Source organism: Bradysia coprophila, unplaced genomic scaffold, assembly GCF_014529535.1.
Source record: "Bradysia coprophila strain Holo2 unplaced genomic scaffold, BU_Bcop_v1 contig_476, whole genome shotgun sequence".
Taxonomy (NCBI): domain Eukaryota; kingdom Metazoa; phylum Arthropoda; class Insecta; order Diptera; family Sciaridae; genus Bradysia; species Bradysia coprophila.
The window spans coordinates 43,367-57,633 of NW_023503727.1; the positions used below are offsets into that span (position 1 = coordinate 43,367).

General features: G+C 35.4%; 1 protein-coding gene and 1 long non-coding RNA gene across 3 annotated transcripts in view; one reads left to right on the forward strand and one right to left on the reverse strand.

Moving 5' to 3' along the window:
• LOC119082568 (5-hydroxytryptamine receptor-like) overlaps window positions 1-14,267 on the forward strand; it is a 113,198-nt gene that overhangs the window by 21,364 nt on the left and 77,567 nt on the right. For both annotated transcript variants that reach the window (XM_037192097.1, XM_037192096.1), the window contains one exon: window positions 8,499-9,114. In XM_037192097.1, the coding sequence (XP_037047992.1) occupies window positions 8,628-9,114 (487 nt within the window). In that variant the 5' untranslated portion in view covers window positions 8,499-8,627. The remainder of the gene's footprint in view (window positions 1-8,498; window positions 9,115-14,267) is intronic.
• On the reverse strand, window positions 2,596-3,149 carry LOC119082571. The gene is made up of 2 exons (XR_005088664.1): window positions 3,036-3,149; window positions 2,596-2,895 (listed from the first exon to the last, which is right to left on the reverse strand). It is a non-coding gene; the product is annotated as an uncharacterized LOC119082571 (long non-coding RNA).

Consider the following 14,267-nt stretch of genomic DNA (forward strand, 5'->3'; position numbering starts at 1 on the left):
AGCCACAGGTCGCACATATCACATTACATACGTTAGACAGACGCCGCGCCGGGCCGGTACATGATCCATTTTACAAAAATGGAAGGGTGTATAGAGGATATGGATTAGTAATCCGAACTGTAAGACAAACAAAACGGTTTTGTTTTTCTGTCTGCTATAAATACCTCGAAATAATCGTTGAAATATTTTGAATTATTTAACAAGGTAAACAGTCGTCGGCAAAAAATTTCCATTTAAAACGACTGTGCGGGGTCATTCACCCATCGTGTAATTGCTTTTAATATTGTCGATCAGTTTGCGTTCTTCTCTGTCCCCCATAATTGTCTTACCAGAACGACGGGTATTTTACAATTAACCGTTCCGAGAGTACGAGAAAAATCGATGACGAAACTACTATTTTCGGTAAATGAAATCGAGAACTGAGGTGCACACGACACATCTCATTAAATATTTATATTGTTTTTCATCCTCAAACACTTTGACTGTGCTTAAACACCACGAAATGGGAATTTTCTATGCAAATAAATTCAAATTACGAACGAGAAAGTAATGCAAATATATTTACTCGAGTAAAGTACCACTAATTTTAGTCAGACTCTCGTGCAAACGGTACGGAATGTTTTCCATTATCGAAAATGAGCTCGTGGCCCCTGTGTGATAGAAATTTATGCAGAAAAATGTTAAATAAAAAGTTGGATGTAGCATCTGAACATTTTTTTCCCGTTTTAAAAGTTTCTCGATATATTCTTCGTATGGGAAATTCGTGCTCGAAGCGTAATAGTTTGTTTTCACAATATTTTTGCAAAATTTCAATCAAAAGATTTTCTTTTATCTTTTAGTTGAATCTGCAACGTTTTTCGATTAAACTATCGCGGATTGTTTGACGCAAAATCTTTTACTTCATTAGTTTCAACATTTAATTTGCTGTATAAAAGAAGACAATCCAGAGCTCATCGCTTATTTTTGTGGTCGTTGTCAATAACAGATGAATCACTTGTGGTTGTTCATGTGTTATGTTTATATAATCATGGGTTCATGGGTAACCGTTTTTCCCACATTGCATGAAATTGATTGTGCAAACATAAATTTTTACCTGATTTTACGTATAAAACTGTTAATAATGCAATAAGGCAATAATTTGAACCCAGTTCCAAGTTCCAAGCTAAACTCCAATGAACATCTATCATCATCTGCTATCGATAGCGAGTTCGAGACTAGGAACTTGATAAAATTTCTGATGATGATTTCTGTCCAGAAAAGGTGTCTCTATAATATTATAATACTTTCACTAATTATGAAGAGACTTTTCGAATGTTTTTAGCCCCGTACGGAGTACTGGGGGCTTATAAGATTAATATGCCGTTTGTAACACGTCGAATTGGAAGCAGACAGTAGGGGCAAAGCATTTGGTTACGTTCATAGATGACGAATCCGCAATAAAAAAAATGTCCGTCCGTCCGTCCGTCCATCCGTCCGTCCGTCCGTCTGTGACCCCTCTAGCTTGAGTAAATCACAACCTTTTTTCAAAATTCTTTTTTTCCCCGATTGGTATCGACAAAAGTAAGGTCAAGCTCGAAAATGGGCATGGTAGGGTCGGCCCTTCCAGAGCTAGGGCCCTATAGGTGTTTTTCAGTCTTTCGTCGATATCTACCGAAATACGCACGCAATAGCTGCTTGTGATATATCAAATGAAAGGTATTGACGAGTAGAACAAAGTTGCTGAACATTGTTTTTGGGTAAGATGCAACGCGGGCTTGTTGGAAGGGCTCAAAGGCCGCTACTCGGCCCTAAGTGTTTTTTGCACATAAATCGAGTAAATCTCATCCGATTTTGCTAGTTTTTGTTTCATTTGAGAGATAATTGAATGCCGAATAGAATGATGGCGAAAAAAGTTTCAAATTTGGGCCCTTGGACTAAGGCCGCTACTCGGCCCTAAGTGTTTTTTGCACATAAATCGAGTAAATCTCATCCGATTTTGCTAGATTTTGTTTCATTTGAGAGGTAATTGAATACCCAATGGAAAGTTGGCAAAAAATTTTGGGTTTCTAAAATAATGTCGTAAATTGTTGGTTTTATTTGAGAGGTACTTCGTACGGGCTTTCGTAATTGCGCTATGCGCAATTTAAAAAATGAACACTTTCAGTAAATTTGACCATGGCCAACTTGACTTGCATTTTGGTAACAGACGCATTAGAGGGTTGTAGACGTATTAGGGTTCCGGGCGTATTACGGCTACGGACGTATTATGGTTACGGACGAAATAGGATTACGGGTCGTACGGGGCTAAGTCGCAGCAAACGCTCCGACTGTTCTGATGCCTTGTTTATCTTGGTTTTAAGAACATTTATTTACGCGCTATTGATTCAAAGACACTATAGCGAGACAGCAAGATTTAATAAAGTATTTAAAGCACTACCACCAAATGGAAGAAATCATTACACCAGTTATGACGACTTCATTGTCAGTTTTTTGTTCATGTATACAAACACATCAGCTCAGTTAAGTTATAAATTTCGACAGGCCCGATTTTCTAAAGGATGCGAGACCTAAAGTGTACATTTTTATAAAGATCTACAATACAAAAACCTCGAAACAGAGCAGTTACAACTTTTATTATGAGACCATACAACTAAAAATAAACTTAATTTGCTGGCTTACAGTTAAGAACAATCAATCCATTATTGAATAAGTTACCAGTGCAGCAAGCCGCCTTTGAATCTGAACACGAATTTTGGAGCGTGGCGGGACTACAATTAGTACCGACCGCAGTATTTGGTTGACCTATAACAATACCCAAAACCCCAAGTAAGCTTGTTACTGTGGAACTATTAGCATCCATAATGCTATTGCAGCAGAAAGGTTCACCTTCTGTGCAGGTAAATTGTCCACTTACATCTGAAGGGAAAAGATAAAATTCAAGATTAGATAAAAATTGAAAAAAGAACTTTCAAAGGTTTTTTAGCTTAAAAGGCCAGTTCATAATAAATGTTCTATCAAACACAAAGTATCGATAAGTATTGAAAATAGGTACTTACTAATGGTACAGATAAACGTGGCAAAAATGCAAAAAACCAACAATTTATTCATTTTTCTCGGTAGATTTTATGGAATAATTACTATTACGATTTAACACTTCCAAAGCTTGGAATTTGAATGATGTGGCTGCGAGACTCTCGCTTGCATTTAATATAATACACAGTCGTCACAATTGCCAGTTGGTGAAATTGGAATGACGAATCTTCTGCATTTACTCAAGTGTTCATCAAAATATTGACATTTATTTAGTAACTAGTGTAGTACCCGGCTTTGCATAATATTTAAATCTTTTTACGCGTCTAAAAATTTTACTTTCAAAACTATTTTCACGTATTGAAAATATTTTCATGCGTCAAAATAAAATTTTTCTTTCAAATTTTTTATGGTACAGTAATTGTATTACAGTTTCATAAATCTTTTCAGTCATTGCGGAGACAGTTTTACCTTTCATCACTGAGTTGACGAAAAATTGAGTAATTTGATCAGTATGATCCCCGAGATGAATCCTCAAACAGGGCAACCTTCTTACGTCGCAGGTTCGAGAGCCTGTACGAACTTCGTACTACGTCATTTCGTAGTCAAGTTAAACTCAAGTTAAACTCAAGTTAAACTCAAGTTAAACTCAAGTTAAACTCAAGTTAAACTCAAGTTAAACTCAAGTTAAACTCAAGTTAAACAAAAATAACTAAAAAATTATTCACTCAGTCTATATACAAAAACACTTTGAAAGGGCCTCAGTCTTAGCATCTATAACCAAGCACTAGAACAAAATTTTCAAGAGGGCCCTGCCTGTGCAACCCTACTATGCTGTCATCAGAAAAGATTTGAGTTGCCGTGGCACTATAATTTGGACACACATGAGCTAGTTGTTGACATTATTTTGTTTTCGAACTTATTGGTTCGTGTATTTACAATTTTATTTAAATTCTGAGTAAAATGTGTTCGCCTTCCCCAAGTGTAATTCAGTTATTTCTAATAAGAATTTAGAATTTTTACCACTGAATGCCATTAAATATTTATGATTATTGTGTGACCGCTCATAGTAGAGAAGCCCTTTGTCTGTTAAAAATTCTGTTCTATTGCTTGGTTGTAAATCCTGTGCCTTTGTCCAAAAACCAATTTTTTTGCGCTTCGCAACTCTATCTCTAAAATCGAATTATCAGTCGTATGAACGATTTGAGACTGTACAAAGTATCTCGGATTGAATATGAAGTACTTTATCTACTGGAATGACAAAATGTTAATAATTGGTACCGCTGTTTCCGTATCTAAGTGGAGAAAACTTACAAATAAACAGGGTCTCTATTTTCAATTATAGAAGATGAATCTCCCTGTGGAAAATGGCGTCACTTTTGTACGAAAAATTACTTCATTTCCCAGGGAGATTCATCTTCATTGTTTGAAAATAGTACCCAGAGCCGTTTTAGTATATGTTACAGACGATGGGATGCTACACATTTCTGTTCGCAAACTGACAGGTCCGTGCGCAAATCTAATTTTTACGCACGGATTCTATTGCTTATGCTTCTTGCACGTGTATAGTATGTAGTACGTCTGTAATGATTTTGGCATTACAGTAGATAAAATCTTGTTGCTCTTTACAAGCGTGTATCATGGAATATTACATCTCCTACTTCTATAGTTTGAAGTGTTTATTTAATGTTTGATACGGAATCTTTTACTTCAATAATTTTGATACACATTTAAGACAAACCATGTGGTTTTGAGATTTATAACAATCGTACGTTAAATATTTCGTTAATAGATTTAACGTCTGCTCCCAAACTTGTAGGTCTATGTGTAGGAAATAGTGGAGAGCTATTTTATTAAAGAGACTTTCATGAGAAGCAAATTCATTTCGTTCAAAATAACCCAAAATTATCATTTGCTAGGCTGGTTCGTTTCTCTAAATTTTCTCAACCACTTTCGCCACTGCCAAACACGAAAATTCAAAGTTATTTTTAAAAGAAAATGAATCTCTTGAATTCTTGTTTTACATTTTCGTTTGCTTTATACTGACACTGATACAACGAGCTTTCGAAGTTTCAAGGTTATCGGCGAGGCCTTTACTTTGCCTTTGAAACTTTTCAACATTTTTCTGACAGAAAATGTTCACCTCTCAACGAAAGTAAAACGACCAGCGTTGCTGAAAGCTTTCAAAAAAATATATTCATGAACGCCTGAGCACATCACAATATACGATATATACAAATCATTCTCTATATGTACACGAAAACTGCCAGTTATAATTGAGTATGTTATTGTACTGTACAATTTTACTGAAAGCCTATATTTAGAAGAATATAATGTAATGATTGGTATGGTATTTATCTAGCGAACATTCATGTTAATCGATTGTTCATCTTATCAGTCGCTTAAACTCCAAAATAAATCAATACACATTCATTCAACTCGTTCACGAAACCAGTCTATATAAATATCGCCCCAAAAACCACTTACAGTGGAGGTGTGACGCAAGTCCTGTTATCCACTTACAAAAGATATGTGTCACAAATGGCAGCTGATAAGGAAAATGCGTGAAAGTTTTATCAACAAAAATCTTACCAGAAAAATTTGAGGAAGAAACATATAACAAAAAAAAATTGCGTCAAAAAGTGGCAGATGATTCGGCTTTCTTCCGTTTGAATTCCATTCTTTTAAGCAATATATTTCACAATTATAAAAATTTTCCTTCCTCAACATCTGCCGACGCAATTTTTTTTGTTATAATTTTCTTCCTAAAATTTTTCTGGTTGGATTTTTGTTGATTTATCTTTTTGTGTGTCGAATCTGCAAGCGTCACCTACACCGATATCAGTTCTTTTGTAAGTGGATAACATGACTTGCGTCACACCTCAACTGTAAGTGGCCATATCAGCTCTTTTGTAAGTTTGATTTTTTAGAATTTGGTCGCAGATTAAAGACAATCATATTGTACAGTTTGAACAAAAACAATTGATCTGAACCTTCCAGCTTTCATTTGACGAAAATCGAAAATTTGACGAAATTCGTAAATTTGACGAAATTTGAAAATTTGACGAAAATAAAAAATTTAACGAAAATCTAAAATTTGACGCACTTAAAACACTCATAGCTTTCAAATAGACGACTTTATAGGAAAACCATGAAACACGTGTCGACTAGAATCTAAAACTCTATAAATTTGTCTTTTAAACGAACTTTCTATCTGCCATCTTTTCTGAGTTATGGGTCCTATAGCTCAATAGCTTGAAACATTCATAGCTCCGAAATTATAAGCTTTTATGAAAATTCCTTCAAATTAGTTTCTTAGAATTACGTCCTTGACATACCCTGAAAATTTCAGCCAAATTCACCGGTAAATTCAAAAGTTTCGTTGTAACAAAATGTATGAAAAACCTCAACCTTATGAGGCGTGTGATAGCTCGTTGAACTCGTATAAACGCACAGATTACGAACAAAATACTTTGGGGGTAGTAGGAGGAAAGGGGGAAAGTCAAAAAGTTTGTGTATGTTCCTCAGTCCTGCGGAATTTTTTTTTTTGTCAAATTTTTCAGTGCGATCGGACTGGCGTCACGGCCCTTCACTAACGTAGGGCCATGACTCAGTCCTGCGGATTTTTTTTTTGTAAAATGTTTCAGTGTGGTTCGTCAGTCCTGCGAAATTTTTTTTTTGTCAAATTTTTCAGTGCGATAGGACTTGTGTCACGGCCCTTCACTCATGACTCAGTCCTGCGGAAAAATGTTTTTGTCAAATTTTTCAGTGTGAACGGACTTGCGTCACGGCCCTTCACTAACGTAGGGCATGTGTGTTCGTCGATAAAATCTAAAACCTACCATAATAACGGCTGAATTGAGGCAGCATGTGTCGAGTTATGCTGGAAAATGTTTTTTTTTTTGTGTGGAGAAGTATATTAACGATGATTTTGTATCATATTATTAGAAGAACATAAATAAATTATCCGTGACATTGAATGTGGAAAAGTCGGGAAAAGAGTCATGATGACCTACTTAGCACGGCTACGAGCACTTCATGTTTTTCTCTCGGTTTTGTAAAATGTAGACAAGAAAATCGTGACATTTTAAAAGGAAAATTAATTAAGTTCATTGTTGTTCGATTAGATTCATTTTTCACAAATATAGTCTCGAATGCAAAGAGAAAAACATAATCGACGCGAGAGTGTTCCTCGGTTGCGTTGTATATAGCAAGGAAAGGACACATTTTATGCAGTTTATTTGCTTTTCATGCTTGTTCCGTGTCCAATTAAAACTTGGTTCACTCTTAACGAGTTATGTAACGAGTTATTTAGCTCTTGTTAAAATATTAAGAGATCCGAACGGTCTGTGTGCTGTTAATGCATTTTTAATTTGTTTTATGTGTATCATTAGCATTAGTATTATATGCTGTGTGCTACTAGTCCCTCACATTATTGCGTTAGTAAAATCAACAATACAAATGGCCATATACCTTATTCTTCCACTTGATTGTTGTTTTGTTTTGCTTCAAACAAAACAAAAGCATTTCTCCATCAACGCGTCGCTCCATATAATATAGGTACAACACATTCAATTCAGCCTTAATGTGAATCATTTCGTGCGAATGAATCAACAAAAAATGCGTTGCCCGAAAGCCATCAAAATAACGATAGAAATTACAATCAGTAAATATTTGATGGTGAGGTAGGACTGCGGAAAAACATGAAATACCCATCTTATAAGAGCGAAACGAAAAGAAGGAGAGAACAAAAAAAAACCCCAACAAATTCTCCATTGAATGAACGATACAAAATGTTGCGAATGTTGCGTGTTTCACATGGGATTTGGTTTATTTAGAGACCTTCAAGTTAACCTTACTACGTCATTATAAAAACAATGGGTAATGCTTTTTGTACACCCCCCGAACTTCATTTTTTTTTTTTTTGATCAACGGTTCTGACTGATTACTGTTATTGCTAAGTGTTCCCGGTACGGCTTGGCAACCGATAATTAGAGAAGACTTCAGGGTTGAAGTTGGTAGATCGAACGAATTTGTAACGTTAACGTTCTTCTGATGAACACATTTAATCGACCGGCATACAACGGGAAACGTTTGCAATTGGTTTTAATTCGAGAAAGCGGTTGGCTTTGCAACAAAAGTTTTTTTTTTTATTAATCCCCCGTTGAGAGTTTATCGAAATATTTATCTCTTATTTGTAAAGAATTCTTTTGGAAACAATTTTTTTTTTTCAACCTAAGATCCTCTGTATCTGGAAAATGGATGAGTGTACGGAAAATGTAAACTCGTGTGCTTTTGGCTCCTCTGCTGATATTATGAATTTTGTTTTGTAATTCGCTTTATATGAAACAGCGAATGTTTTATGGCACAAATCATTTCAATTTATTTCATTTTGTGTTTGGGAAAATTAATTCTCCTTTTCCTCTCATAATTATCATGGGAGCATTTGGAGAATTTTATTGAAAAACATGTAACATTAATTTGAGCAGATGAAGTAAAAAATGTTTAAGACAATACGTTGAACAGACGGTGGTGAATATCCAAATTTTCATTGAAAACAAAACAACAAAAACTTGAACCAAACTAAAATCGATGCGTAACTGAAAATGAAGTGAAAAATGGACCGAATATTTGGTTCATGGTGGCCTTTCAATTGGGGCCGCCAAGAAACCCAAACCAATTTCGTCTCACCAACATCCATTCCATCATCATCATCAACAACAACAGTTGCATCAGAAACAACAACAATTAGCCCAACCACGTCACTGTCATCGTCGACAGCGGCGTCAACATTTGCAACTCGGTCAGCTGCAACCATATCAAATGCATTTTACACGTTATTCAATACCACACTCGACATATTTAACGGTACGACAATAGATCCATTCACCAATGATTCGTTGCTGGAGACGAACGATTTCACGGAGGATGAACTGTTTGGTATGCTCTGGACGAATGGAACGGATTTTGATTTGGAATTTAAGAGGAATTCAACAAATGCCACAAGTGGCACCAGCGATATTAAAATCGAAACAACATGGCAGCTATTTTCAATGATTGCAACTGCTGTGATTCTAGCGTTTATTATACTGGCTACTGTTATTGGTGAGTTGAATGTTTTTTTTTGTTCTTGTTTCATTTTGTTTTAAAGAATTTGGAAATGTTTTGTACAGGATTTGCTTACAATGTAAGCCTTAGATTCCTGAGACGATTTATATGATTACTCTAAGTTACATTCATTTTAACATATTTGATTTGTCAGAAACCAGAGAATAATATCTTCCGTCTTATGGTTGCAAGTACACTTTAACCTGTTACAGATGGCAAGTATATGACCAGTATTACTATCGGATCTATTACTTCCATCGATCAAAGTATTTTTAAACGGTTGATTTCAAATCTTGTACTTCACTTTTTTAACATGCATTTTACTATTTATATAAGACCATATTACGCAGAGTTTGTCATTATTTTTGTACTCTTTATCGATAACAGATGAACCGTATGTGACAGGTTAAACCGTAACGGAAAATGAATGAATTACTTTGCATTTTCATTGTACGAATGAACACGGGAAGTACTTTACATTTTGCACGCAAAAAGTCCATTTCGTACACAAAAAGGATAATTTTATACACTAAAAGTCTTTTTCCCAACTAGTGTTAAAATATCGCGACTTCGTCGCTTATTTCCAACGTCGTTTAGGAAAAAAGTTGTTCCTAACTTATGCTAAAATGCTGTTTTAGCGAATGCGAGGTTCCAGCTCGAGCCAGAGGCCTACTGCGATAAAATACCTCACTGATATAAGGCTGTATATAAGAGCCTCGTACTGATACTCGCGCAAGCACTCGTATACGTACACGTTTCTTATACACAGCCTTATAGCAGTAATGTACTATTACGTGCATCTGGTCGATAAATGCAATTTTTTGAGTACATTTTTCTCATTTACTGACCAAAAAATCTAAAAATTTAATAATTTCGTTTTCAACGGCTCCAGATTTGCGAGTAGAGCGATTTCGATTGAAAAACTGAATTTTCAACAGTACTTGCTGTGGATCAACTATGGCATGTTTGGTATCGTTGAAGAGCTTATTGTTTAGGCAACATATTAGCAACAAATTAGTTTGAAATAAGGCTACCAGAAAGGTACAGAAGTTGCCAAATTTCATAGGGGTAGCGGCGAAAGTAAATTCTTTTAAAATGTAACATAAAAGACCACTCTCACGCTGTCACTTTGTCATGGTCAAGGATACATAACTCTTGGAAAATGTAGAAATTTTGACTTTCAACTGTTATTGCTCCAAGAGCAGATGACCGAAAGCAATCATTTTCACACAGTAGCTCTTAGAATAGTTCCCTCTACCGATCCCCATTAAAATATGTGCTGTACCTGACTGCTTCCGGTAGTGGCATCCACTGGTTCTCAGAGACAACCCAGCAGAGGTTTGGGCTAAAAATATTGTTTGACCACATAGTGATCGAATCTGTGGCAAAATCAAATTGACTTAACTGATTGATGTAATTGATCAGTGAAAATTAGCCAGTGAGAATGCGATCCGATGCGATCCGAGAAATTTTAGCGAATAAAGAAACTTTACTGAAAGACTGAGCTACATCGACGTTTCTTATTGGATAGTAACAGAAAACTAGAAAAAATATTTTGTCGGTGTACAAAACAGATTTTTGTGTACAAAGCAAATTTTTTGTGTACAAAACAAAATGCCCAAACACCTCTAGTGATGGTATGAGCCGAAATAAATTTTATGTAAAATGGAAACGGGCACTTTTCACAAAATAGGTTTTTCCCATTTAATCACGAAAATTTAGCACAAAAGCCAACAACAACAAAACCAAAAAAAAAAAAAAAATTAAAAGAAATCAAAGTCTCCTATCATGTCTCATTTGAAGCACATCTGAAACGTTTTCCGCATAAAAGTTAAAACTAAGCTCGAATTGGAAAGTCTGCAGGCATATTATGTGATTTACACACATCATAACAAATAAATGAAAATATTTGCTTTCGATTCCTTTGAACGTATAACGATTATATCATATCGCATATAGAACTTAAATGTAAAGCTCTCTAATGTGTCGAACTAGTTTCTTTTTATGGATATATCTCAAAAGAACAGTCCCGTTTATACCTTCACATTATTTGCTTACAATATGTATATATTCAGACACAATTTGAAATGAGCAAATATTCGCATAATATCCGAACACATATTTATAAATCGACAGACAAGATGAAGAAAAAGACGAAACGAATTGAAGAAAAACGATAAGCTTTTTTCGTTACGTGAAGGGTTTTCCTTCGCTCTTTATTTTTCCGTGAAAAGAGTTCCTAAAGACCAAGAGTCTATATCGTTTTTAGGTTGGGCGTTATGAATATTGGAACATAATACATGATATTGAATATAAAAAAAATCCATTTTATGTAAATTTCGTCGGACCCATAATGGATACACAATAAAATAAGTTCCGGTTGGATTGGCATTATATGCGGGAGGAAATTCGATATATGAAAAGTAGTAGTGACGAGCGTTTGGGAAAAAAATGTGGCATTCATCTGTTCCCTCTTTCTCTCTCCTTTTTTTTTAAATATTTTATTATGCAAAATATATGCGTGGACTGGGTGGACTGAACACTATTGAAGCGAAAAAAAAATGTAAAAAATTCCCATATTAGTTCACATTTCTTCAATAGAATGCTGAACCAATATGATGAGGTCAGTGCAACCTATATATATATACATATGGGATGGCAGTGTTGCCACCCTCAATATAAATTTAATTATTTTTTCGATTTCATTTTTTCAGAATTCGTTACATTTTTATGACCATTTTACCATATTTTGTAGTTCGAATTCGTGCATAGAGCTATCCATAGTGGAACTAACAGAGTTTTTGCCTTTAGGAAATTTTAGATTTTGGTTCAATAGATTAATTGATGATCATTTGGGTAATTCTATGTAATTTGCGAATTGGTGACCTGGAAACCGCAATTTTGATGGTATTATAGGGGGTCCTACGACTTTTCGATCTTCTAGAAAGATTTCGGAGATCCATATCTGTTACTGTCAGCAACGTAAAAAAAACGATGATCTCAGTCTGATGCTGTCTTATATAGAGGTCGGTATGGTAGCACAATTGAAGTACAAGATTTGATGATATGTTTGTCGTCTGTGATTAAGGCTAACAGTAAATAAATGTAGTTACTCACTTAGCAAACTGAAGTCGGCGCCTCTGACTAAAACATGAATTTCTGTTTATGAATTTCAAAGCATTGTTATCAGATCGCATGAATTTAAAGTCTTTGTTGTAAAGCAAACACACACAATAGAGACATATGCATACACAAAGCTTCTCTCAGTTTATTATGTTTCTTACAATCAAATTATAGTTCCTAGAAGAAAGATTGTCGAATAATGAAGAATCCTCTTGACGACATTTTATTCTCGAAGTAGAAAGGCAAGTTGTACAATAGTTAATAGTAATTGTACGTCATGATAATAGAGTGTAATGTATGAAAGGCGAGGAATTCATTCGAGATGTCGATATCGGAATGTTAACTCCAACACAACCGGCTTGGAATATATATTCTGTTCAGTTAGGTATGCGTTCATAGTTCAAATGTTTAACAAACTGCAAGCACATCAAAGTTGATGCTTTTATTACTTCGTTTGATGTCATAGTTTCGTCAAGTGTTTGTTTCCAAATCTTTTACTTCGTTAGTTTCAACTTACGCTTTGTGCTGTGTGAGATAACTCCAGACATATAAAAACGGAGGCCAATTTTGAACTTGAGTACAGCATTAAATGTCGCTTGATGTAGTACAAGGTCGCTATATTTCAACAAATAGTACATTTTGGCACGAGTGATAATTGTTGTAGAGCGATTTCTTTGTTTGTTTTGTCATGGTTTCGTCTTATTTCAGTTTTCCGCTTCGTTAGGACAAGCTTACGACTAGTAACGAAAAATTCAACTTTTCATCACTCGTGACAAAATCATGTCCGGAGCGATAGCGGAGGACTTGACGCAGTCTAACTTCCATGAAACTTTGCAGGAACCTTAGTCAGGCCATTAGAACTTAAGTTTCATTCATCATTATCCCAGGAAAAATCAGAATTTTGTGGAATTAATTATTTAATTTTCGGAACAATTTCTCTCATATAAATATGTACAGCCATCTTGTGTTGATAGTGTTGTTATGATTGTTGTGAAGTTGGTTGTAATGCGGTCGAAATTTCAAAATTCATAGTAAAAATTGTCGGGGACTTAAAGGAGGTGTGGGCAATTAGAAAAATTTGGTCATTTTCGGGGTATGTTGGGTAGCTGGAAATATTTGGTCACTTTCAGGATATGTTGGGCAGGTGGAAATATTTGGTCACTTTTAGGGTATGTTAGGCAGCTGGACAAAGTTTGGTCACATTCAGTGTACGTCGGGCAGCTGGAAAAATTTGGTCAATTTCAGGGTATGTGGGGCAACCGGAAATATTTGGTCACTTTCAGGGTATGTTGGGCAGGTGGAAATATTTGGTCACTTTCAGGGTATGTTGGGCAGCTGGACAAAATTTGGTCACATTCAGTGTACGTCGGGCAGCTGGAAAAATTTGGTCAATTTCAGGGTATGTTGGGCAGCTGGAAATATTTGGTCACTTTCGGGTAGCTGATTTTCGTCAAATTTTCGAATTTCGTCAAATTTTTACAAAAAAACAAATATTTGACTGGAAACAACCAAAATTTAACCAAAAAAATCTGCTTCGCATGTGGCAGATAAATTTTCTTGCTGGTCTGTTCTTGATAATCTGATAAACTTTGCGACGCAGATTTTTTTGGTTAAATTTTGGTTGTTTCCAGTCAAATTTTTTTTTTGGTAATTTTTTTTTGGCAGATGATGAGAAAAACTAAGCCAGCTTGTTTGAACTATGTGAGGGTAAAATTTAATTTTTGCGTAGCGAAGCCTCTAGGGATATCATTCATTTTAGAAATTGGACCTCAAAGACTGCGTCAAACTTTTCTCGAAGAGATTTTTGTTGGGATATGCTATTTTGACATTCCAAAAATTTGATTGAGATCGTAAAATACTACAACGAAGGGAACTTGCGCTGCACTTGAACTCCCCCGAACCTCGGGTTCCGTGTGTTCTTACGGAGTTGCACTACCTTCAGTGGATTATTGTACTTTGAACTCTATAGCAAGGACCGCCTATTTGTATCGTTCACACTGTTCTGTGTGTCAGTTACAGCCACTTCG